The 27,816-nt window shown below is 39.6% G+C and overlaps 1 protein-coding gene across 7 annotated transcripts in view; it reads right to left on the bottom strand.

Moving 5' to 3' along the window:
• Positions 1–27,816, bottom strand: part of AMBRA1 (autophagy and beclin 1 regulator 1) — a 190,117-nt gene that overhangs the window by 29,424 nt on the left and 132,877 nt on the right. For all 7 annotated transcript variants that reach the window (XM_076001973.1, XM_076001974.1, XM_076001971.1 and 4 more), the window contains 3 exons: positions 13,872–13,982; positions 2,654–2,842; positions 1,631–1,785 (listed from right to left, as the gene is read on the bottom strand). In XM_076001973.1, coding sequence (XP_075858088.1) covers positions 1,631–1,785; positions 2,654–2,842; positions 13,872–13,982 — 455 coding nt within the window. The remainder of the gene's footprint in view (positions 1–1,630; positions 1,786–2,653; positions 2,843–13,871; positions 13,983–27,816) is intronic.

The raw sequence follows: 27,816 nt of genomic DNA, 5'->3' as shown, positions 1-27,816 counted from the left end.
AACTCAACTTCCATCCTCAAATATCTAGATAAGAAAATAGGCTTGATGAACTTCCCACAAACTCTTCTCCCAATGTCAAATATTTCCAGAGTCATATGGAATTCAAGAATCAGAACTCCCTGTTATTGTGATGTCAAGAGCAGAGAATGCCTTGTTTCAGCCCCCTTCAGAGAGGCTTGGTGGGACATGATGTTACTCATCATTGGTACTGGTAGTTACTGCCTAGAAATAAGAAAAAGGATGTTTTTCTTGAATTCTCTTTCATTCACTCAGCTTCTACTAAATGTCAGGTTCCTTATTAGGTACTTGGACTTCATAAAGATAAAACAGACACAGCCTCTGCTCTCAAGGAGTTCACCGTCCAAGAGAGAACAACATGGAAACAAATAATTCTTTTTGGTGTGATAGGTAATAACATCAGAGTGTGTATGAGGTACAGCGGTGACACAAAGAGGTAGTGATCAATTCTATTAAATAAAGTGCCACAGAAAGGGAAGAGCTCACAAGCAGTTGAAGATGGGGGAGAGGAGGGCATTCTAGGTAAAGGTACCCTGGTAAGAAAGCACCTTATCAAATTCAAAGAGCTTAGAAAGTGGTTTAGTATAGCTGGATGGAGGATATCTGTAGGGGACAAGGGGGAGAAGAGGCTGCAGGGGCAAGGACTACACCAGGCCACCCACTTTCCATCATTTTGCATACAGTGTCCCATCTTTAGTTTTCTCTTTAAAAAAAAAATGCTTTCCATTCCAAGGCATTCAACAAACATCTACATGTATAGCACTAAATGGGGGAACCTGGGGGGATACGCCCTTAAGGAGCTTACAATGAACCTAACTTGGTGGATTAAACATATATATCACACAGCTAAAGAAAACAAAAAACACACCACCGAGTGCATCAAATTATAAACGGCACAGACTGCAGAGGTCCTTAGCTCGAGACAGAGCTTAAACACTAATTAGAGAACTGTTCAAATGTTGGGCTCCTTTGACAAAACCCTGGCCAGATAAGCCCTCATGGGTTGTGGGAAGCTCAATCAGGCATATTAGTTTGGCTGAGTCCAAGAGGCCACTAACCACATGAGGCCCAGACGGCTTTTATGGCAATACAAGAGAGGGTCCCAAATGGGATCTATTCTTTCGCTGCTGAAATGAGTAGGATGATTTGGGCACAGCAGCTGCCCAAAGTCTTCATCTTTATCATGATTATAACCCACAGAAAAGAACATTTCATGGAATACTATCACATTTTATAGCTTTTCTCACACACACACACACACACACACACACACACAGAGGCATAAATATTTCACTGGTTCCTTTATGCATCTCCAGACTAAAATTTCATGCTAAGGTAAGGAAGTATTCAGTGTATTTTTTACCTGAAAATACTTTCAGGCCTCTGGGGAACCCAGCAATAATCTAGAATATGAGACAGCCCTGGCCTTTTAAACGTCCAGTGTTCCAAAAATGAAGCCTGCTGGTCATGGAAGGGCTGGATTGGAGTTCTTCCTTACTCCTATGACCATGATAGCTCTGGTCCTCGCTGGGAGGCCACATCACTGTCCTTCATTACCCTGCCGAGCCTAGGAGAGCTGCCATACAGTGGAGGTGCAAGCGAAGGCACTCACCCTCATGGAGGTCTCGCCACCATGGGCCTGCTGCAGTCTGAAGACCTGGGCCACCATGTGCTCTGTGGAGGGGTGCAGCAGGATCCTTCGTGAGGCCAAGCCTACCATTACGTATCGGCCCATTGGAGACAGGCTCACCGAAATGGCATTGGGACCTGAAGGCCAAGAGAACAGAGAGACGTTTCCCAGAATTCTTGCCATTCCAAGGGTACAACGTTCATTCTTAGTCTTTTCTTTTTTCCTCAAATCTTCATATTCATTTGTTTATCCTGGGATTATCTCATAGGATTATAGTGAAGAGCATAATGTAAAGGTATATATATAATGAGTACAGTGTTCAACATATAGAAAGCACTTAATAAATGGTAATCATTGCTATCATATAACCCATTTAAAAAAATTGGTATCCTGCTGTAAATATTTTGAAATCTACTTGTTTCACTTAATACATTATGAATCTTTTTCCATCATTAAATATTCTACAAGAGCATTTTAAAGGCCAATTGTATACTAACACTGTACCATCATTTATTTAACAAACTCTTTCAAAAAAAGTCTTAAAGCAACAATGCAACATTTTTCTATGTGATAAATAACACAGCTGTAAACATACTCATATGGTAATCTTTGCATAGTTTTCTGATTATTTTCTTAGAAGTGGGATTGCTGAATCAAAGAACATACACATTTCTGCGGTTTTTAAATACACAGTGGCAAGCTGCCTTGCAGTGTATGTGTGTGCCCAATTCCCCAAGCCATGACCAAAAGCTCTTCCCTTATTCCTGGCCATCATAACAGATGCTGCTGGTGAGATGCTATTATGGCAGGGAAGACTCTATTTCTGAGATTGTTTTGCAATGCGACTAGCCAGGACTCCGCAAAGCAATCTTTCTCTGGCCTGTGACCCAGTGAAGGCAGGGGCAGTACATGACTGTTACTCCCACCCAAGCTGTGCCTCAACTAGAAATGCCCATGCCAAGGCACCAGCGTCCCTGTCATTAGGTTGGGCTTCCTATCTCTTACCAAATCGCTTGGTGTAGAGCATTTCACCCAGGTTATGGGGGGCCAGGGAGTACACCGCCAGGATGCCTTCATCAGGAAAGCCCCTCTGGCTGCTAGGGATGAAAGCTGCCAGGAGCTGGCCATCTGCGGAAATGTCACAGCTGGCATCATTGTAGATCTTGCAGTTCTGCACCAGCACATTCACGGAGGCTGCATCAGACAAAGAAGAAAAAGAGAATAAGAAAGTTTGGAGTTAAAGCTGTGAAAATTCTGGAACCAAAAATTTTAGTGCCTTCCTAAGGGCCTGAACCTTCTCTAGAAATGCTAAAGGATACCCTGTCATTCAAACTAAAATCTCAAAATGAACAAGAAACACAAGAAGCAGGAAAAATATGTCTCTTCTACAGCTTTAATAGGAAACTACGGGACAGTCAACACCACCACAACCACCTGCTGAGTCTTAGTTCGCATTTAGGAAACATTATTTGAGAGATTAGATAAGGAAAAAGTTATTAAAAATTGTTCCTGGAGAGCCACTCAACAGCTGTTATTGTCCAAAGATCAAAACCAAGATAAATGAGAATGCAAACCCACTGATTCCAAGAAAAAGGTGATATAGGTAGAGCTTTCTTGGGGTGGGAATCTTACTCAACACCTGATATGTTACCATGGAGAAGAAAGTCATTTCACAAACTTGTGTTTTACTTTCTCATTTAAAAGAAAGAGACTAGAACATTTAGAGACTTTGGTCTTCTGGATAGCTCCTTGCTAACAATAATCCCTAACTCCACCGCGAGAGGATAAAGAGAAACGGTCCAGCACTGGCCGGATGACTGGGGCTCTGTTAATTTCTCACTATGCTCTATGGTTATCCACATTGTCAACCAATGTCTACAGGCAGCCCTGGGCTGCACTTAGCAGTTGCTGAGGATAAAGCACAGGGCAGGTCAGGCAGCATGGCTCAGCCTGCTCAGGTAGCAAGACAGGGGTGGAGGAATGTCTGCCGGTGAAAAGAATCCACTCCACATGGCAGGACCAATGAGATGTTAGCCCACAGTGGCACTGGGCCTACATACCTTGTTTTCATTTGAATCCCTCTCCGAGTCCCATTGTGTGATTTTTTGCCAGGAGGAAGCGGCTTACCCTTGATGTGAGCCCGGAACAGGAGAGACCACATCATGGCCACGGGCAGAACACACAACATATTTAAACAGACCAAGCTCCTCTGGGCTTTGTCTCATTTAGATCTACTACATGTAAAAATCTTTTTATTCTTTCTCTCAGTTGAAGGAGATATCCACATCCGAGGCATCATGGTAAATTTAAGAAAGCCAGGCTCAGCTGCCCTCACCAGATTCCAGGTGATCTACTCCAGTAAGACACACACACACACACACACACACACAGACAAGGGCAAGTTTCTCAGAGAAATTACTTCAAGGAAAATAAAAAATTGCTTTTTCAGAGGCTTAGAAGCATATGGGATCAGACACTCAGAGTGATTTATAAAAGTATTTTATTTGTCCCCCATTTCCTTGTGCATCAATGAAGCCACAGGGATGACAGTGTAGATCAAAAAAGGCATCAGAACACATTGATTAGGCTATTGTGCCAACTCTCGGGGGCTGTCACCTACAGCACTATTACACATAAAACTGAGGAGGGACCACAAGGATGGTTCTGTTTGCTAACTAATAAAATAATGACATCCAAATACTCATTGCTATCACCATTAGGCCTTAATACTGCTCAGCTCCCAACCTGCCATCTGCTCTAGGCTGCATGGCTGGATTTATCTAGTTAGTACTGGGACCGTCTGCTACTTACTCAGGGTCTCAAGCCCTTTGCCAAAAAAAAAAAAAAAAAAAATAAAGACAATTTCCCTCTCCTCTTGATCGACATGTGATTCCACTTGGGGATAGAGATATTGGGGGAAGCCTCAGAAGTGAATCCATCTTGGTTTTCTAGCTTTGAGGTTGGCACAATGCTCAGAAAGATAAAAAGAAATTAACAATTTTTTGGACTCTAACAACCAAAGGCAGGGAGAGAAAGTTAAAAAAAATCATAAACATTAAGTAGGACATGAAAATAAAGAAGGACATGGAACTCTATGGATTTTAAGACAGCAGTTACCATTTTATCCATGTTTAATGTCTCAAAAAATGCACTATATTTTATCAAAGTAGGCTTTCTATCTTGCTGTTAACATAGCTATAATTCATGTATGTTAACGTGTATTTTGGCCAAACATACAGAAGCCTATAATGACCCTCAAAACTCATTACCAACACAAAAAAAGCATTTAACTGTTTATTGGGACAAAGGCTGGGAAGCAGAGCACAAGGAAGGTTGTTCTGGAAAGCTTGGCTCTGAACCCCTGAAAAACTAGGCATATAAGCAAAAAACATTTTGTCAGCCTCAAATACAGGCCACCATGTTTCTGTCTGTATTATATGATGATGATTCCAAGTCAATGGCCATCTCCAAAATTTTGCCACCTCCCCTAACTCCACCTAATTTCACAACTACTCTCGGCTATGCAATGAACTTAGAGAAATATACAAATAATAAATGAAAAGAGAATAATGAAAATTATAACAGGTTCTCCAGCAGCATATTCATCTTAAAAAATTTTGCAGCTAGTGGTCTAGGGTTTCACTTTTACCCTAAAGAAAGGGATGTGGTAGGCATAGAGTCATTTGGTATCTCCATTTCAGTGAGCACTGGGTGGTGTGTTTACAATATTCTTTTTATTTCAAAGCTCCAATTAGCAACTTACATTTGCTGCATTTTGTCTATTAATTTCCCACGCTGAAATGGAAACGTTCAGTTATGATGGTGATGGCGAGTGTCACTGCTTCAATTCACTTGTGCAGCTTCCTCGCGTAAAGCTGAAATTTTGATGAGTTAATTTACATGGAAGAGATTTCTTGGATTTCTATTACTTGTTTTTTTGGCCACAGGAAAGTAATGTACTAGTGACAAAAGACAAATCATCCTTTTTGGATTCGACAAATACATAAGCAGGTAGAGAGAAAAGGGGGAAGTGAAATACAGTCTAAGATATTAGCAGCTTCCATACCACTAGAAATCTTTGTTGTGCTGCATTCCTTGCCCTACCACAGAAATTCACAAACTTTAGCATGCATCAGAATCACCTGAAGGGCTTATTAAAGCATAGAAGAATATTGGGGCAGGGTCTGAGAATTTGCATGTCTAACAAATTCCCAGGTGTCTCTGATGCTGTTGGTCTGGGATCAGGCTTTAGGAGTGCTGCCTTATCAAACAGTCCTTGATCCCTGAGCTGTAGCTCCAGCAACTGGCTTTCACTTAAATGCAAAACACATAATGGAAAGGATGATGGGGCAGTTAGCTGGACCGCTTAGCATGGAAATAAAGACTAGGAAAGAAAAGGATTTTCAAATCAAAACTGCTTAAGAACTTCAGGGGGCAGCTCCAGGGGGAGAAAAAACGATGCAGGAGCCAGCAGGAAACCATGTTCCAGACTGCAATATAATCTCCTTCCAATTAGAAATGATTTCCAAGTGAAAATGCCCTAGCAGGGAATGGGAGGGGTTAGAAAAATACTGATGCCTGGAGGAGCAGATGGCTCTGCCTTCCTATCAGCACCATAAATTATAAACAAACACCTTGTACAAAGATTGATTTGTAGCCTGTTGCTGGCTGGCCAGATGAGGCCATGGGAGCGATTAGCAGTTGCAATGCTTTTGCAAATACATTAGATACTGATTTGGAAAACCCAAGGGGGTTTAAATCAGCTGGAAAATTTCCTCTTGGCTATCTCTGGGCCCCTCAGATTTCAGAATAAAACCTGCACAGAGCTCCAGATGACACTGTAAACACTCCCTGAAGGCACCAGTCCCTGTATTCCCTCTGGTGCAGTCTGTGCCACATCACTCATCTGGTGGGTTTCTTAAGGCCTATTGTGGCAGGACACCCTACTGACCAATGCCATTCACCGAATAAGAGTTTACTCTTAAAAATCACAGTGAATCTAATGTGCTAATTTTTTCGTGAAAGTGGATCAAAATTATCTATGCATATGAAAGCTTATTCACAAACTTCTAAACTTTTTACAGATAGTAATTTTTTAATCCTGAATCCCAAGTGAGAGAAACAGATGGCAAATCTTTAGCCTGGCCGGGCACGGTGGCTCACACCTGTAATCCTAGCTCTCTGGGAGGCCGAGGTGGGTGGATTGTTTGAGGTCAGGAGTTCTGAGCAAGAGCGAGACGCCGTCTCTACCATAAATAGAACAAATTAGCCGGGTATGGTGGCGCATGCCTGTAGTCCCAGCTACTCGGGAGGCTGAGGCAGCAGGATTGCTTGAGCCCAGGAGTTTGAGGTTGCTGTGAGCTAGGCTGACGCCACAGCACTCACTCTAGCCTAGGCAACAAAGCGAGACTCTGTCTCAAAAAAAAAAAAAAAAAAAAAAAAGAATCTTTAGCCTAACTCCAGAAAAGGTTAAATGCAATTCAGATAAGTCAGAAGACCAACAACTTGGCAGCTACTGAGTCCTTAAGTAAAACTCAGGACCAATAGCTCCCAGGCAGCAGCTATTGCAAAGCCAAACACTATCCTCCACTGGGAAGTGGGTGACTTTCAGAAATAAATCTTATAGCAAAACAGATTCCCAACATACTCTACTGATAACTGAATCTATCAAAAGTGAAGTTCAAAACTGCACCATTTTTGACTTCATTCAAACCAACAAGGAAACAAGTTAAGAGCTAATAAGAGGAACCTTAGGTAAAAGTGGACGGTAATTACCATGGAAAGGAACATTGGCTATTATAAGTCATATGTGTCCTAAACTCCCAGGATTCAGATTTTTCCTGAGGATAAAACTTTAAGAAAAACAGAGCACTTTTAAGAAGAAATCTCACAACACAAATGATTTAAATGAGGGAGAAAGGTGAGCCACAACTAAATGAGCCATTCTGGTTGCACATGATACTGTCCGAGCTGCCGAGGTTCTACGAGAACCATGTTCAAAAGATGGAAGAAGGAACACAGAACTAATGACAAATATAAAGGAGAATGATAGGAAACTGTGGTCTAAATGAGTTGAGGCTTCTAAAAAATGTGTTAAGGATAATCATAAAGGCCTTATAAGCTATGCTAGCAACATAGCCAATGCCTACTTTCTTCTAAATTTTTTTGTTTTTTTTCCTATCAGGAAAAATGATCTTCAACTAGGTAGAAATAACACACTTAAAAGGGATCAGAAACCCATCACAGATAAGGCAACAGGTTAAAAGAGCAATTAGCTTGTGAATACCACTCTCCAGAGACCGAAACTTCCTAGCTAAGAAAAATGGCAGCAGTTGTGACTTCAGAATTATGGCCATACTCTCAAATCATGATGCCATTTTTAAGAAAAAGACATGATAAAAATAGCTAACACTTACTGATCATTTACTATAGCAAATGCCAGGTACTGTTCAGAATGCATGACGTGTATTAACATTTAATTCTCACAATCCTCTAAGGTTCACACTTTTGGAGAGTAAGTAAACATGGTCACACTGCTAGAAGATGGCTGAGTTGAGATTTGAACCTGGACAGTTTGGCTCAAGAGTTCATGTACTTAAATAGTCTCAGTTGACAGAGAAAATTATCAAAGAACTGCCTTTTGCCTATGTTTGTGGGAAGACAAAAAGCATCAGGCCCAGACCTTTAAGGTATAAAAAGAAGAAGTAATTCTAATACTGTTCCAATACTGTTACAGATAATAGAAAACAAAAAAGAACAATTTCCGAAGTATATTTATAACATAACACTGATATCAAACCCACAGAGATTTTTTTTTCTTTTTTTTCCCCTTTTGTATATGCTTGTATCCCACAGAGATTTTATAAAAAAGAAAAGCACATATCTATCTCATTTATTAATATCAGTGAAAAAATTCTAAGTAAATTATTAGCAAGCTAAATTAAAGGATTTTAACATTAAAGAATACACCATGACCAGGTGGACTTTATCCAAGAAATATAAGAATGAGTTCAATATTATACCTTAATATAACTGATCATATTACTGGATCTAAGGAGAAGAAAATACATATAATCATCTTCCCTGATCCTGAAAAGGCATGAATAAGTTCAATGTCTATGGCTTAATAAAAACTCAATAAAATAGGAACGGATACTTCTTTAAAATGATAAATTAGTTCTAGTTCAACCCAAAAGCCAGCAATATGCTTAATGAGGGGAAAAAAGTTTTCCACTAAAGTCAGGAACAATATGAAGATGCTCATCATCAACATTATTATTTAACATTGTTCTGATGTTAACAGTCAATACATTTAGACAAGAGAAAGAAATCAGAGGTGTGAACACTGGAATAGCGGAGGTAAAATTATTATTTCCAGATAACATACCTAGAAAATCCATGAGATTTAACTAAGTACCTACTATAATCAGAAAACAAATTCAGTAATATAGTAGGATTTTTTTTTTTTGAGACAGAGTCTCACTTTGTTGACCAGGCTAGTGCCATGGCCTCAGCCTAGCTCACAGCAACCTCAAACTCCTGGGCTCAAGCAATCCTCCTGCTTCAGCCTTCCGAGTAGCTGGGACTACAGGCATGCACCACCATGCCTGGCTAATTTCTTCTATATATATTAGTTGGCCAATTAATTTCTTTCTATGTATAGTAGAGACGGGGGTCTCGCTCTTGCTCAGGCTGGCCTCGAACTCCTGACCTCGAGCAATCTGCCGCCTCAGCCTCCCAGAGAGCTAGGATTATAGGCGTGGATAGTAGGATTTTTAAAATAAACTTAACACCAATAAATTTAAAAAATGTTTTAGGATCTATATGAAGAAGCCTTATCCTAAGAATACAAAAGAGATGTGGAGAAACCGAAAATCATACCATATTCTTAGATAAGAAGATACCATAAAAATATTAAATCTCCTTAATTTATAAATTTAATGCAATTGCAATAATTATACTAACAGGATTGGAGGGGTAATAAAAAGGTGGTTTTAATGTCCATATAGAAAAAAAATCCAAGAGTAGGCAGAAAAATTTAGATTAAAAAATAACGATATAAAGCCTCAAAAGTGAAACCCACATGGAACTTTCACACAAATAATAAGACAGATCACTAGAACAGGATAGTCCAGAAATATATCTATTAATAAATACACATAAGAAATTAACAGTACGATGAAACTGACATCCCAAATCAATGGAGACAAATGGATTATTAATTGGTTGGGACAAGTGAATAGCCATATGGTAGAAAAATTGCTTATTTGGGATTTAGTTCAATTTCCTAGTGAAGCAAAGATTGAAATATAAAAAAATGAAAGTATAAAAGTTCTAAATGATCTTTCTGATGACACAAAACCTAGGAACCATAAAAGGAAAGTTGTATAATTTTGACTACTTAAAATAAGTTCTATGACAAAAATAACCTTCAGCAAAGTCAAAAGACAAATGACAAGTAGGAAACTCCTTTTATAAGTTAATATTCTGATTTATAAAGAGCTCCTGTAGAATTGCTAAGGAAAAGACCAGTAACACAATGGAAAAATAGGTAGAGCACATGGACAGGTCAAGAAAAGGCAATACAAATGGCTATGTACATGAAGAGGCACACAGCCTCATTTGTGACATGAGAAATACAAATTTACAGCCGGGCGCAGTGGCTCACGCCTGTAATCCTAGCACTCTGGGAGGCTAAGGCGGGTGGATCGCTCAAGGTCAGGAGTTTAAAACCAGCCTAGCAAGAGCAAGACCCCGTGTCTACTACAAATAGAAAGAAATTAATTGGCCAACTAATATATATATATATAGAAAAAAAATTAGCCGGGCATGGTGGCACATGCCTGTAGTCCCAGCTACTCAGAAGGCTGAGGCAGGAGGATCGCTTGAACCCAGGAGTTTGAGGTTGCTGTGAGCTAGGCTGACGCCATGGCACTCACTCTAGCCTGAGCAACAAAGCGAGACTGTCTCAAAAAAAAAAAAAAAAAAAAAAAAAAAAACAAATTAAAAATATCCACATGCTATTTTTTACCTATCAGATTTGCAAATACCCAATAATTTGACAGCATAATCTATTAGTGATAGTTTAGGTCCTGCAACCCGTGGGCCAAGGACCAGTCCGTGGCCTGTTGGAAATAGGGCTACACAGCAGGATGTGAGCTTCAGGTGAGGGAGCAAAGCTTCATCTGTATTTACAGCTGCTCCCCAACACTCCCATCACTGCCTAAGCTCCATCTCCTGCCAGATCAGCAACAGCATTAGAATCTCATAGGAGCACGAACCCTACTGTAAGCTGTGCATGTGAGAGATCTAGTCGTGTGCTCCTTATGAGAATCTAATACCTGATGATCTGAGGTGGAGCTGAGGCAGTAATGCTAGCGCTGGGGAGCGATTGCAAATACAGATTATCATTACCAGAGAGGTTTGACTGCACAATAAATACACTTGAATCATCCCCAAACCATCACCTCAATCCTCACCTGGTGGAAAAATTGTCTTTAATGAAACCAGTTCCTGGTGCCAAAAATGTTGGAGACCACTGGTGTAGGGTATCAGACACGGCCATGGACTACAGGTGGGAATATAAATATAAAATATATTTTATATTTATAGAGTGTGGTATAGCGTGGGTATGGCAATAGCTACCAAAATTACATATGCACACATTCTTCCTCCCGGCAATTCCATTTCTAGAAATGCATTCTAGAGGTATATGCTTGTACATGAGCAAAACAACTGCAGCAGTTTATAGAGCAAAAGAGTGAAAACAGCTTAAAATTCTTTCATAGGAGACTGTTAAAAAATTATGATATATTCATACAATGCAATAGTAGGCATTCATAAAAACACAAGTAAATTCTTTATATACTGATATGGAAATATCACTGAGATATGCTGCAAAGTAAAGAAAGTGTAGAAAGCACAAAAGAGTGTGAATTTGGGTTAAATAAAAGGTGGAAAAACATAAATTTGCATTTTTTTGTATATACATATAGTATCCTTGAAAAGATACACAAGAAATTGCTAACAGTGGTTGCATATGGGAAGGGGCAGTGGGTGACTGGCAGCAGGATTGGGAGGATTCTTACTGTATTATCCTTTTATATTTTTAAAATTTTTGAATGGTAAATGTATTATCGACTTCAGATGACAATAAAAGAAACAAAGTGACAAAATGACAAAACAAAATTACTTTAAATAAACATGGCCAACAAGATCTGGGACAGAAATCTCGAGATGAACAAGCAAACTTGGATTTCAAAAAGGGGAAAGGTGGGTTGCAGTTGATTCCCAGCAGAATTAAAAAATAGATTATTGGACATGTGGCTTATAAGCACTTAGAAAGAAATGGATGATTGCTACTGAGGTTTCATTGAAAACAGCAATGAAAAATTAACCTCATTTACTTGTCTGATAAAGATACCAAGACTGGTATATCAGGAAATGCCACAGACAGAGAATATCTTAATCATTTTAAGGCATGTGACAAACTCTTATCCTACAGACAAGATAGAAAAAGAGTGGGCTTTAGATGTGAACAACCAAGCCCAGGGTTCTAATTCATGAACCAAAATCAACACAGAGGAAGTCCACAGTAACACACCACAAAGCGTGGTGCAATGTCCTGACTGATTCACCATTTTTGCTAACAATCAGAAGGAAGAGAGAGAGAGTATTTTCTATCAAATTAGTAGATGATATAAAATTGAGCAGCAAGGACTAAATCAAAGTTCAAATAGATATTGAGAGGCAGGAACTAAGAACTACAATTGACACTAAGATAAAACTTAATAGAAACAAATACAAAAACTTGCTTTGGTTTTTAAAAGATTTAGCTGCACAAAGTATAGGATGGTTGAGGCCTGGTTTAATAACAATTATCAAGTAATTTTAAGTAACTGAAAACTCAACAGTGGCTTCTGAAAAAGCTGCTGCAATTATAGACTGAAGCAATTACTGTCCAAAGCATCAATGTACTAGGTATTAAACAGATCACATCTAGAATTTTCTTTTCTGGCCCCTTCAAAGTTAAAAGGGAAGGCTGGGCGCGGTGGCTCACCCCTGTAATCCTAGCACTCTGGGAGGCTGAGGCGGGAGGATCACGCAAGGTCAGGAGTTCGAATACAGCCTGAGCAAGAGTGAGACCCTGTCTCTACTATAAAATAGAAAGAAATTAATTGGCCAACTAAAAATATATATAGAAAAAATTAGCCAGGCATGGTGGTGCATGCCTGTAGTCCCAGCTACTCGGGAGGCTGAGGCAGAAGGATCACTTGAGCCCAGGAGTTTGAGGTTTCTGGGAGCTAGGCTGACGCCACGGCACTCTAGCCTGGGCAAGAGAGTCAGACTCTGTCTCCAAAAAAAAAAAAAGTTAAAAGGAAAGATGGACAGAACTGTCAAGAAGTTGAAAACCAGATTAGTAAAAGAAATCTAAGGGAGTTTTGCCTGAAAAGAAAGAGAAACAGCAGTTTATCTTCAAATAGTTGGAAGACTGTCATTAGACTTACTCTGTAGAGATTCAGAGATAGAAGTAGGACCAATGGGAGAAAGTGACAAGGGAAATGGTGGTTTAGAACAAGAACATTTTAACAGAAATTTAGCAGTGATAGGTCATCTTGTCAAACAGTGTGGTCTATCATCATTAGAATTCAAGCAGAGGCTATCACTCTTAGGAATGTGTAAGAGAGGGTCTTTCACTAGATAGAAAGTGAAATGTCTAAAATGTTGTGATTCCAATAGAACAACTGGGACATGGGACTGTATACTTCTGTAGAAGCAAGGAAATTGAACTGTTAGACAGACATGTCTGTAAATCAGATATTAACCATACCATTCACCTCAGTCCATTCAGATCTAGATTAATCAAAGAAATTTAATGAACATCAATGCAGTCTTTCCTAAAGGGCCACAAGTTCTAGGTCTCAGTTCTATACACCCTTCTCTTTCTTCTCCTCTCAGTTCTACCTGAATTTTAGGTTTCGGCCAATGAACTATTAGTCTACAAACTCTTCAGGGCAGAGACCTCAGCACCTAACATTGTTTGCTGGTTAGAGTAGGTGCTCAAGGCTTGTTTACTGAATTGCTTAATTGAGAGTTGCAGAATAGATACAGAAATGGCACGTGGCTATCAACTGGTCAATGAGCTGATGAAAAATCCAGTGCTACACAAATTTTTGAGTTCTGTCTCACCCTTCCACTAGTACTCCATTCTACATTGGCTTACCATTACTGATTTCTGGGAGGTCAAACTTAGTGAAGTCCCACCACTGGAGCCGGTAGGTTGTATTGGCAATGTTACTGGCCACAGCAGACTGTCCATCACCGATAACTGCCCCTAGTGAGTAAGACAAAAGAAGCACATCATATTATTTGCCTACATGTTTCCATTGCAGAGCAGAAAACAATACTGGGATTAGTAGGTAAGGGAGAAGAAGAAGAGCTACAACTAAGGCTGAAGAACACTGACGAGTCCCATCTGGCAAGTCTTTGTCTCAAAGAGAAACCAGACATGTTTCTAAGGGAACAATGCTACATGGAAATATAATCCCATTCATCAGCCCCTCCCATTATTACATTTATTTAGTGCCAACAGTGTGGCAAGTAATGTGCATACACTCTTCCGGTAGGCTCGCAATCTAAAGAGACAGATGAGTTTTCATAAAAATGTGGGAAAATAATAGTGAAAAATGAGGACATCATTAACATAGAAAAGCCAGTAGCATTTCAGTTCCAGGATGCCTTGGTACTAAGCAGTGCTTTCTGAGATAAAGCTCCTTTGTATACAACCTTCTTCCTAATAAAATATCTCAAAAGCAGGCTTCCTCCAGAGAAGAAGTAGCAAGCATACAGCTGATTGGATAGAGAGAGAGACAGTAAAGAACAAATGAGGTAATATTTGTTAATCTCTTCTGGCCCCCTGGCATGTAATACAGCAGAAATTTATGAGCCTTGCTTCACATCATCAGAATATTTTTATTAAGGCAATCTTTTATAATCACCCCCCCCACCCCTGCCAAGAACTTCCTTGAATACAGATTCACTTGTAACATCTCATGGTTTAACTTTCTCTGAGATATACACTTCTGTATGACATTTCTTTCCTTGGTAACCAATTAAATAAAAAATGGATTTTTTTAACAGGGTGACACTTTAATTTGCAGTTGTATTTCATTTACATGAACATGTCATTTCCTCCTCCTCCTTCTGAGGTGCATTTCATACACAACCACCCTTTTGATCAGACAGTCAAACCCTCTTGGGAGAATAGAACATTCTTGTATGCTAGATAACCTAAATGGTATCCTCCACTGGAAGTCAACTCTTACTTTGAGAAACTGAACTTGTTTGAGCTTACCAGCCCTGGAACAATGGACAATTTCATATCCATTTATAATGATTCTTTAGTATTGCCTAGTCTTCCTCCTATGCACATCACTGCAAAAGTGCCTTGTGAACTTTATTTTTTTGTTTTCTTATAAAAAGTTGCTTTTATTGGTCTGCTAGTCCTGGCATCTCCCTATTCTTTCCTCAAATGAGCAAGAGACTGTTTAGAGAGAAAATTGTCCTCCATGCAAGCCATGAAATACGGGGAAAGGACTCTTTTCCAGTTGCTGCCGCCCGCTCCATTAGAAGACTTTTTTCGACATTAGTTTATTGATAGTCCTTGTCTTTGTCTCAGTTTCAATTTGTAAGGAAAACCACAAGTAACAGTCATTTCCAAGATGATGATACTTCTAGAGTATGCATTCTCAACATGGGCAATATCATCCATGGGGGTAAAAACTGGTTCATGGGGCAAAAAAAAAAAAATCTTAGATAGTACATCATTTGTTCCTGTCCAAAGTGCCAGAGCATATAAATGGATACATATTATACATGTGATATTAAAATTTCAGGGGAGAAGAGATGATTAGGGGAAAAATATCTAAAAAGTCTCCTTAGGAGACAATAATGAAATAAAGGTTAAAACACATGGTTCTAGCTAGATAAACCAAATCCCCCCAAAACAACACATTCTTTAAAATCTTGCAGATTCAAAGGCACAGTGTCCCAAGCAGTCATGATTTCTCTGAAAGCCTGAAAAGACAGCATTAAGGGGTGCTGTTAATGAGTCTACTGACTCATTAAACCCCTATTGAGGGCCCCTTGGCATATCATTCAGATAAGATAAATATATACCCTGGCTTTAACCTTCACCAAAAATTCTCCTTTAATAATTACATCTGATTTGGAAACTCCTGCTGAACCTCTAGGTCATGAGGAGGGTAAGATACCTCCACGACTTTATTGAAAGGAACTTGCTTGATTTTTCTAGGCCCCTTTGATAATGAAAATCATTTTTTAGTTACAATGTCTACCACTTCCCTGGAAAGAATTATTCTGTTTCATTCTGACCCAGGCTCAATTCCATTGAGCTTCTGAATTGTTTCCTAAGGTTGCTTATCTAGATGCTTGACATCTCCCTTTGACCACTAGTCTCTCTCAAATTACTTTAGTTCCTTATCATTTCCTCCAGCTTTTAACAGAAAAGCATATAACTCCAAACAGAAGAAGGTAAGAGGTTATTCTCAGTATATAATGAACAAAATGCAACTTGCTGAGAGAGGATAGAAAATAAATTGAGGAAACAAACCTCATATTGTAGGAGCTTATTCTGGGGGAGGGGATAAGAAGTACAAACAGGAAAACAGTTAAGGAACAATACCAGATACTTTTTTAGTTCTGTGGATCTGGAAATGGGAACACAAATGATTAAGACTCCCATCCCAACTCCGGCATTCTGTACAGTCCATGCCTCAAGAAACGTGTTCTAAGAGAACAGCTGGGCAATAAAACATGTAGGGTTGTACTGTGTGGAAGAGATTGGGGAAGCATTCTCTGCCAATGGTGCCAGAGTGCTAAGGAGGAACAAAGCCTGGCACCAGGGAGAGTTGATTTTCCATGCTGTGTAAACACAGATTAGGGAGCGAAAGATGCCAGCAACAGGTTAGAGTACTGTCACTAGGTTCTCTGCCGCAAGAACTGCAGGCCAACTGAGCCTGTCTCTCAGGAACATCAGGAAGAAAAGGTACCACCCTATTTAAAAAAAAACAAAAACCAAAAACCCAATCACTTAGCAGACCTCTGGCCACTAAGATGAAAGTATAGAAAATGTGCCACAGCAAGTTAATGGACTGAGCTACGAAGTTTTTCCATAGGAGGCACTCAGTCTCAGAAACCAAATCCTGAGAGACTGCTGAGGAATTTCTACATCTCCAGGTTCTCCTAAGTAATAACAGAATAGAACAAGCTAGGGTCAGGGTTTCTCAAGCTCTGCACTATTGATATTTTGGGCAAGACAATTCTTTGTTTGGGAGGTGAGGAGGAGTCTTGTGTATTGTAGAACATGTAGCAGCATCCCTGGCCTCTACCCTTCAGATGCCAGTAGCATCCCCTTCCACACAGTTGTGACAACCAAAAATATCTGCAGACATTGCCAAGTGTCCCCTGGGGATAAAAATCATCCATGGTCGAGAAACTCTAAGCCAGATAAACATAGTCTACAATTTAACTTCAAGATAGGTGCTCTTAGAAAGTACCAATACCAGAATGCCTGCTGCTAAAGGCACCAAAACTGTCAGTGATCCTGATCATGGAAAGAAACTAATCAAAGGCACAGCATTATACAACAAATGTTCCTTAGCAAACTTCAGTTTTCCTTTTCTGCCATGGATTAGAGTCTGGCTTGAACTGGGATCTTACAGCTTTTTGTTTGTTTGATTTTGCATGGTTTTAGAGAATATAAGCTTCAAAGTCAAATGAACCAGATTTTGACACTTCCTGCCAATACCTAATATAGTATGACTTTGTGTAAATTAATCTTTCTGAATCTCTGTTTCCTTAGCTGTAAAAAAGATAATAGTACCTACAAATTATAGGTAGGTAGAAGAACTTACTGAGACAATAAAGTGATGGCAAACAGTTAAGTGTCTAATAAATGACCATTAAAATTATTTTTAATCATCTAATCCAAGCTCTGTGTGTATTTCCCCTACAAGTACAGATCTGTAATCAACGGCTCATAGACAGAAATTCTTTTGTGAGAGACTGGCCAAAATAGTGTGCCAAGGCCAAGAAAGAGAAGCATTTAATTTTAGGATTAAGGTAAAAACTAGCCAAGCCCTAGACTCTCTGGCAACTTTCCCCTTGAAAAACAGCCCAGACGAAGAGAGACCACATTCTGGGCCACAAAAATACAACATAATATATTTAAAAGACTAGAAATCAGGCTGAGTGTAGTGGCTCATACCTGTAGTCATAGCTACTGAGGAAGGAGGATGATTTGAGCACAGGAGTTTAAGACTGCAGTGAACTATGGTTACACTACTGCACTCCAGCCTGGGTGACAGAGCAAAACTATCTCTCTTAAAAAGAAAAAGAAAAAAAAAAAGCCGGGCGCGGTGGCTCACGCCTGTAATCCTAGCTCTCTGGGAGGCTGAGGCGGGCGGATTGCTCGAGGTCGGGAGTTCGAAACCAGCCTGAGCAAGAGCGAGACCTCGTCTCTACTATAAATAGAAAGAAACTAATTGGCCAACTAATATATATAGAAAAAATTAGCCGGGCATTGTGGCACGTGCCTGTAGTCCCAGCTACTTGGGAGGCTGAGACAGAAGGATCGCTTGAGCCCAGGAGTTTGAGGTTGCTGTGAGCTAGGCTGACGCCACGGCACTCACTCTAGCCTAGGCAACAAAGCAAGACTCTGTCTCAAAAAAAAAAAAAAAAAAAAAAAAAGAAATCATATAAAGTATGCTTTCATACTACAAGGAAATTAAACTAGAAATCAGTAATAAAATGATAACTGGAGAATCCTTAAAAACTTATTAAACAGCACACTTCTAAATAACACATGGACCAAAGAAAACATCTCAAGAGAAATTTTAAAATATTTGAATTAAATGAAAATAAAAACAGATCTATCAAAATTTGTGGGATGTACTGAAAGCAATGCTTACAGGGAAATTTATAGCACTGAATGCATATGCAAGAAGAAAGATCTAAAATTAATAACATAAGGTTCTATATCATAGGAAAGAGGAAAAGGAAGAGCAAATTAAATCCACAGTAGAAGAAAAGAAAAAAATAAGAGCAGAAACCATTGAAATTGAAAACAGAACATCAATAGAGAAAACACAATGGAAACAAAAAACTGGTTCTTTAAAAAGATCAATACACCTCTAAGCAGGCTAAATAATACAAAAAGAGAGAAGACACAAATAAATTACTAATATCAGAAAACAAAGAAGGGCCATCACTACTGATCCCATGGACATTAAAAGGATAATAAAGGAATACTACGAACAAACCTGTGCCCACAATTTGAAAACCTTGCTGAAATGGACCAACTCCTTGAAAGACACAGTCCATCACAATTTACACAAGAGAAGAATATAATCTGAATAGGCCTATGTCTATTAAATTGAATCAATCAAAAATAATCTCCCCAAACAGGACACACCTGCCCCAGATGGTTTCATTGGTAATTTCTGTCAAACATTTGAGGAAGAAATTGTATCAGTTTTCTACAATCTCTTCCCGAAAACAGAAATATCTATAGCCAACATCATCCCTAATGGTGAAAAACTGGATATTTTCCCCCTAAGATCAGGAACAAGGCAGGAAGCCCCTTCTCACCACTCCTTTCCAATGTCATAATGAAAGCCCTAGCTAACGCAGTAAGACAAGAAAATTAAATACAAGGTATACATATTGGAAGGAAGAAATATAACTGTGTTTGTAGGCAGATGTCATGATTGCCTAATTCCAAAGAATCAATAATTGAAAAACTCTCCTGGAACTATTAAGTGATTATAGCAAGGTTGCAGGATTCAAATATACAAAGTCAACTGTTGCCGGTTACAGTGGCTCAAGCCTGTAATCCCAGCACTTTGGGAAGCCAGGTGAGAGGATCGCTTGAGGCCAGGAGTTCGAGATCAGCCTGGGCAATACAGTGAGACCCTGTCTCTACAAAAAGTTTCTTAAAATATCCGGGTATGGTGGTGCATGCTTATAGGCTTAGCTACTCAGGAGGCTTAGGCAGGAGGATCACTTGAGCCCGGAAGTTTCAGGCTGCAATGAGCTCTGATTACATAGCTGTACTCTAGCCTGGGCAATAGAGCAAGACCGTGCCCATAAAATATATATATTTATGGCCGGGCGCGGTGACTCACGCCTGTAATCCTAGCTCTCTGGGAGGCCGAGGCGGGCGGATTGCTCAAGGTCAGGAGTTTGAAACCAGCCTGAGCAAGAGCGAGACCTCGTCTCTACTATAAATAGAAAGAAATTAATTGGCCAACTAATATATGTATACAAAAAATTAGCCGGGCATGGTGGCGAATGCCTGTAGTCCCAGCTACTTCGGAGGCTGAGGCAGGAGGACTGCTTGAGCCAGGAGTTTGAGGTTGCTGTGAGCTAGACTAATGCCACGGCACTCACTCTAGCCTGGGCAATAAAGTGAGACTCTGTCTCAAAAAAAAAAAAAAAAAAAAAAATATATATATATATATATATATTTAAAAAGCCGACTGTTTTCCTATATACTAGCAACAAATAAATGAATGACAAGAATTTTAAATTAAAAATACAATACCATTTACATTAACACCAAAAACATAAATACTTAGGTATAAATCTAACAAAATATGTACAATAGCTATATGAGGAAAGCTACAAAACTCTGATAAAAGAAACCACAAAAGATCTAACTAAATATGAGATTCTATGTTCATGAATAAGAAGACTCAATACTTGTCCAAGTGTACTGTTAAGATTTCAATTCTTGCCAGCTGAGCCTACAGATTCAATGCAATCCCAGTCAAAATCCCAACAAATTACTTTGTACATATCAATAATCTGATTCTAAAGTTTATATGGAAAGGCAAAAGACCCAGAATGGCCAATACAATGTAGAATGAAAACACAAAGTCGGAGGACTGACTTAATATAAAACTACAATAATAAAGACAATGTGGCACTGCCAAAAGAATAGACATATAGATCAATGAAACAATAGAGCCTAGAAATAAGCCCACATAAATATAGTCAACTGACCTTTGACAAAGATTAAAAGGAAATTCAATGGAGAAAAGACAGCCTTTTCAACAAATGTTGCTATGAAACAAATAGATATCCATATTAAAAAAAAAAAAAGAATCTAGACATAAACCTTATACTTTTCACAAAAATCAACTAAAATTGGATCATAGACTTTTATGTAAAACACAAAACTAGGCTGGGAACGGTGGCTAGGGTCTATTGGAGGCTGAGGCAGGAAGATCACTTGAGCCCAGGTTTGAGGTTGCTGTGTGCTATGATGTCACTGCATTCTAGCCCAGGCAACAGAGCAAGACTCTGTTTCAACAAAACAAAACATCATAAAACTATTAAAATCCTAGAAGATCTAAGAGAAAAATCTAGTAGACCTTGGGTTCACTGATGACTTTTTAGATACAACACCAAAATCAAAATAAAAAAATAAAAAAGTTGGACCTCATTAAAATTAAAATCTTCTGTTCTGTGAAAGCCACTGTTCTGAGAATGAAAAGACAAGCCACACACTGGGAGAAAATCTTTGTAAAACACTTCTCTGATAAAAGGACTGGTATTCAAAATACACAAAGAACTCTTAAAACTCAACAATAAGAAAATGAATGGCGGCCGGGCGCGGTGGCTCACGCCTGTAATCCTAGCACTCTGGGAGGCCGAGGCGGGCGGATTGCTCAAGGTCAGGAGTTCAAAACCAGCCTGAGCGAGACCCCGTCTCTACCATAAAAAAAATAGAAAGAAATTAATTGGCCAACTAATATATATAATATAAAAATCAGCCAGACATGGTGGCTCGTGCCTGTAGTCCCAGCTACTCGGGAGGCTGAGGCAGGAGGATCGCTTGAGCCCAGGAGTTTGAGGTTGCTGTGAGCTAGGCTGACGCCACGGCACTCACTCTAGCCTGGGCAACAAAGCGAGACTCTGTCTCAAAAAAAAAAAAAAAAAAAAAAAAGAAAATGAATGGGCAATGAGTCTGGACACCTCACCTAAGAAGATATAAAGATGGCAAATAAAAAGACACTCAACATCATATGTCATTAAAGAATTGCACATTAAAACAACAATAAGAAAACTACTATCTATGTATCAGAATGGCTGAAATCCAGAACACTGATAACACCAAATGTTAGTGAAGATGTGGAGCAATAGGAACTTTCATTCATTGCTGGTGGGAATACAAATTGACACAAATAATATGGTCAACAGTTTGGCAGTTTCTTGCAGAACTGAACACACTCTCACCATATGATCATATTCCTTAGTATTTACCCAAATGAATTAAAAACTTATGTCCATAAGAAAACATACACATGGATTTTTTTTTTTTTTTTGAGACAGAGTCTCACTCTGTTGCCCTGGGTCGAATGTAGTAGCATCATTGTAGCTCACTGCAACCTCAAACTTCTGGGCTCAAGTGATCTTCCTACCTCAGCTTCCCAAGCAGCAGGGACTATAGGCTCGAGCCACCATGCACAGTTAATTTTTTCTATTTTTGGTAGAGATGGGTTCTTCCTCTTGCTCAGGCTGGTCTCAAACTCCAGAGCTTAAGCAATCCTTCTGCTTCGGCCTCCCAGAGTGCTAGGCTTACAGGCATGAACCACCGTGCCCAGACTCACATGGATGTTCTTATCAGCTTTATTCATAACTGTCAAAATGTGGAAGCAACCAAGATGTCCTTCGATAGGAGAATGGATAAACTGTGGGACATCCATACGATGGAATATTAATCGGTGCTAAAAGAAATGAGATATCAAGCCATGAAAATACATGTAGGAACCTTAAATGCATATTAGTAAGTAAAAAAAGTCAAAAGGCTACATTCAGTCTGATTCCAAATGTGTGACATTCTGGAAAAGGCAAAATCTATGAAGACACAAAAAAGATTAGCGGTTGGTATGGGTTTGAGGGGAGGAAGGGATGAATAGGTAGAGCACAAGGAGATTTTGGGGGCAGTAAAGTTATCTATGATTATACTACAATGTTAGATACATGTCATTATACATTTCCCCAGACCTGTGGAACTTACAATGCCAAGAGTGAACCCTAATGTAAATTATGGACTTTGGAAAATTATGATGTGTCCGTGTTGGCTTATCAGTTGCAGCAAGTGTACCCACTAGTGCAGGATGCTGATGGTGGGGGAGACTGAGTATGGAGGGAAAGAGGATATGGGAATTCTCTGTACTTTCAACTCAATTTTTCTATAAATCTAAAAGTCTTTTTTTGAAAGTTTATTTTTAAAAAGAGAGAGAAAAAGACCAAGACTTTCATTCAAGTTCTAGGAGACAGTGGAAACAGCCGCTGTCCATAAGGACAGTGCCAGTTATAGCAGTTCACTTCTATCATGCAACCTCAGAATTCCTTCCCTGAGCCTCAGAGCAAAAGAATAAATAGTAAATAAAGATTATTCTGATGAAAGACAAAACAACGGGGAAGAGAAGCTCAAATCCAGTGATCTTGGCCAACAATCAGTGAACAATAATGGCAAAAACCAAGCTGTCATTCTTTCAGTCAAGTATTCAACATGAAGGCCAGAAGCTCCAAGAATGTGTCTAGGGATAAAATCCTAATAGGTCCCACAGTCACATGAAAGGCGGGCTGTACCAAGCCTTTTACCCTGAATGCATCCCTTTGCCTCTGCTTCTCCCAGACTCTTCTCTTCAGCTGTCTGGAAAGAATTAGGAAGCTTTTTCCAAACTAGCTCCTTAGCCTCTCTCCAAGATCTGTTCGAAAAGCAGGGATATGAAGAGTATGATTCAACAGTTTAGTGAAGATACCGAACAATGGGAATCATTAGCAAATCTATCAGAAAAGCTAATTTGGGGAGGGTAAAAAGGGCAAGTTGCAAAGAAGGAAACGAATAAATTACATTTCAGTCCTACAAAATCTGTTTCATTTGAGATTGCATAATTCAGAACGGTCATCTCTGACTATGCTGCTGATGGGAAGATGGAATAAGAAAGTGGCTGGGGATGCAGACACTCAACAGCCTGGAAACACAATTATTATCTTTCTGGTTGGTTGTTACATGGAGCTAAGAACCAGCTTGCTCACTGCTCAGTAGAGTAAGAGACTAGAAGGTACAGGGTAGGTCCAACTGAACAAAATATTTCAAAATTCTTCTTATGAAGTCAGTTAAAAAAGATCCCATTATTATATGATTCCATTTACATGAAATGTCTAGAATAGGCAAAGCTACAGACACAAAATGTAGATCAGTGGTTGCTTAGAGCTGGAGGAAAGTAAAGGAGAGAGAGGGGAAGAGGGAAGTGACTGTTAATGCATACAGGAGTTTTTTAGAGGTGATAAAAATGTTTTGAAATATATAGATAGTGGTGATGGTTGTATAACTCTGCATTTACCAAAAGTCACAGTATATGCAGTATATGTAGAGTATGTGACTTGAGTTCAAGTTTTATTCTCTCAATACAACCTAGGCAACATAATAAGACCCCATCTCTTAAAAAAATAAAAATAGCTGGGCATGGGGGCACATCCTTGCAGTCCCAGCTACTTGGAAGGTTGGAAGGCTGAGGCAGGAGAATCCCTTGAGCCCAGGAGATCGAAGTTACAGTGAACTATGATAAGGTCACTGCACTGTAGCCTGGGAGACAGAAGAAGACCATGTCTCTTTAAAAAAAAAAAAAAAAAAAAAAAGCTATTACCAATACTATGTAATTCTGCTTATATGATGTTATACAACATAGTCAAATTCATAGAAACAGAAAGTAGAATGGTGGTGACCAGGGGCAGGGGGAGTTGTTTAGTAAGTATAAAGGTTAACATTTGTAAGAATAAAATTTCTGAAGATCTGCTTCACAACAATCTGAATATACTTAACTCAATAAAGCTTTATACTTAAATATAGTTAAGGTAGTAAACTTTGTTATGTGCTTTTACCACAATTTTATAAAAAAGAAAAGCTAATACCAGATTCTTTGTGCCTCCTACTATTTACTCTGGATAGGGAGGCTCTATCCACTGCTGTGGCCCTAATGAACATCAGCTTAATTTCTCACTTGTGGAACAATAAAATTATGTTGATTTAGGGGCCTAATTTCTACACATAACACATATAGACATTGAAGTCTGTAGTTATAAAATATTTACCCTTTAGTTCATGTTAAGTATACTTCAAACTTATATAACAAGCAATCTTAATGTCAGATGAAGTGACCGGTAGAGGAGTTACTAAACAGTCTAAGTCCAATAAACAGACCAAATGCCTTACTCAGAACAGTTCCTGTGCCAGAATTATAGACACCCACATGGTGCCAGTTTGAAGTTTTTTATTCTTGTGTTTTTACAGAAAATCATGTCCCCTAATGCTCTTCTTTTAGCTTCAGGAAAAAGAGAAGACTCAGTTTCAGCTATAGGTAATACACTCAGAATTGGTCCTTGAAACCTACTTTTTCTTCCAAAGGAAATAATTGTTTCCCTCAAGCATTTTTATGATTGCCAGTTTTCCACACAGTGTATCTTCTATAAAATAAAAAGACGTGACTTGAGTTCAAGTGTTTTATTCTCTCAATACAACCTAGGCAACATAGTAAGACCCCATCTCTTAAAAAAAAAAAAAATAGCTGGGCATAGTGCCCCTATGCCCAGCTATTTTTATTTTTTTGAGGCAGAGTCTCACTCTGTTGCCCGGGTTAGAGTTCCGTGGCATCAGCCTAGCTCACAGCAACCTCAAACTGCCTAGGTTGATCTTGAACTCCTGTCCTCAAATGATCCTCCTACCTTGGCCTTCCAAAGTGCTGGGATTAAAGGCACAAGCCGCTGTGTCCAGCATGATATGAGTTTTTTACATATGCCTTCAAAGAGGAGATGTATAACTAGATATATGCATACAAAGTATTGTCACAGACATGGCATGAAATCAGAATCATATTCAAATCTGCAGGAAAGTAGTTGAGTCTGATGGGAGAGTGTAATCTCTAGGCCTGACATGACCATTCTCCCTTAAACAGCCAGTCAAAGAGATCAAACGGGACAGGGCTCACACCATCAGACAGTGAGCCTCAGAAAGCCCACAGGTTAGTGGGGCTTCGTTAGACTACTTTGCTTCCTAATTCAGCAATCCCCAACAACTCAATCACATTGCCTGGAATGCACCAGTGCCATCCAGAGTTCTGAAATGAGTTATCACCCCAAACAAAGTGAATAAGTTGCTCTTTGCTTGGTCCACACTCTGTCCTCCCATCATATTACAATCCAGGATTAATCTTGGCTGTTTGGCAGGGTGACTGGTAGCTCCTAGATCTCTGAAGTCAAGCTAAGATGCTCCTGTGTGGGTAGAGAAAGAGGGTGAGGCCCATTTTCATCAACATGTTATAGACCTGTCCTCCTTCAATATATATGTCCCAATGAAGCAATTACCTGCACTTACATTAATCATGTAATTGGGACAATTATGAAAGCAGAACATCCATTTTCAAAGAAATTAATATCATTACCTTTCTTCCACCCACAAACATTATTTAAGACAAAAACAAATAAGCTCACAAGAACACATGCTACTGAAAGATTATTAGGAACAGTATTCCAAAAAACCCACAGTGTTCAGGAGAAAACAGAGGGGAAAGAAAACCCCAAAAACACCTAACATTCACTCCTACCAGGCAGGGATTTCCTCAAAGCCTCTACCGCTGACAGAAGACATGCAGGTGGATAAGGGTATTAAGAATTACTCTACCTCTACTAACACATCTTCCACAATCTGGCATTTCCTATATTTAGGTCTCAGCGACAGAGGACACTGGCTGAGGTGCGTGTCCCTAGGTGAAGCCTGGAAGCTGTCATCCTCTCATCATCACACAATGGAGCTGCTGAGGGGGGTGCTTGGGCAGCATAAGAATGGGAACAGAGAGAGCAAAAGTGGAGAGGAGGACAGGAGAAAGAGGTAAGGGAGAAAGAAAAAGAAAGGGACTGACTGACTCAAACACTGAATAGCTCTCACCAATCACTTGTCTTAAATTGCTGAAACTCCTGTAGCTTTTATTGTTTGGTGGAAGCACAAGTAAGTAGAATTGGACCAGAGGGTCTTGGGCTTGTCAGCAGCAGGAGGGAAACGACCTTTATTGCTGCAAAGAGGATGCAGATTTCAAAAGCCTAAAAAATCTGCAATGAAGGGAAATGGAAATGTGCTGAACGTGGGTTTGACTGGCAGCTTTCCTCATCTGTCGATCACAGGGTAATAAACACTGGGAGATGGCAGAAATGAAGATAAATGCTTTCAGCAGCACCAGTCCCCACCCTCCCCTCCTCTTCCGCCCCCTCTCAGCACATGACAAGAGAGTTAAAGCAAGAAAATAAATCAGCTTCTTAACCAACTCTTTTGTTAAAACTTTCCTTATAGGCCACCTACACGTGAATTATTGCTCTATGAGCCTACATTCTCATTAGGGGGCCCAGCTTCTAAAGGGTGAAAAAGCTCCTGTCAAATCAGCACCTGTATATTTCAGGGCATACAGCATTACAGCTGAGTCAGTCGGGGCCAACATGCAAGAAAAAGGCCAGGCCCGTTCCCATAGAGGAAAGGTGCAGAGCCCCTCAAGCCTGTTGAACTCTTTAATTCAAAGCCTGGTTCACTTACAATCCATGAGCAGCATGGTGTCACTTCAGTGCAGTCACTGCCACGTTACTATTTAACCATGGACAGAGAGGCTAAGTTCCAAGGGCTAAGGGCTAAAAAAGCCCCTAGAGTTTGGAGGAAAAAGGTGAAATTAGACCAGAAAGTGGACTCTAGAATACAACACTCAGTTTTGCCTATCCATTTCACATTCACTCTGGAATGAAGGAAAAATTTAACAGCTTGATGACCTTATGGGTTTTCCAGCACTAGGTCCAAGGGAAATGTTGTTTATTTGGGGACTTGTGACACTGAGATAAAGCACCTAGCTAACTTGGTTTCTGTAAAGGGTCTAAGGTTTTTTCAGTAAGGTCAAAAGGTTAGCAACTGCTAATATATGTGGTGGCAGTTGCTTATAATACGATGGCTGGGAGTTTTGCAAAAACTGCATCCTGAGGCCAGGCACAGTGGCTCATGCCAGTAACCCTGGCACTCTGGGAAGCTGAGGTGGAAGGAC

This window comes from Microcebus murinus, chromosome 4 (genome assembly GCF_040939455.1).
Source record: "Microcebus murinus isolate Inina chromosome 4, M.murinus_Inina_mat1.0, whole genome shotgun sequence".
Classification (NCBI taxonomy): domain Eukaryota; kingdom Metazoa; phylum Chordata; class Mammalia; order Primates; family Cheirogaleidae; genus Microcebus; species Microcebus murinus.
This window is presented reverse-complemented; position numbering and strand designations above follow the sequence as displayed.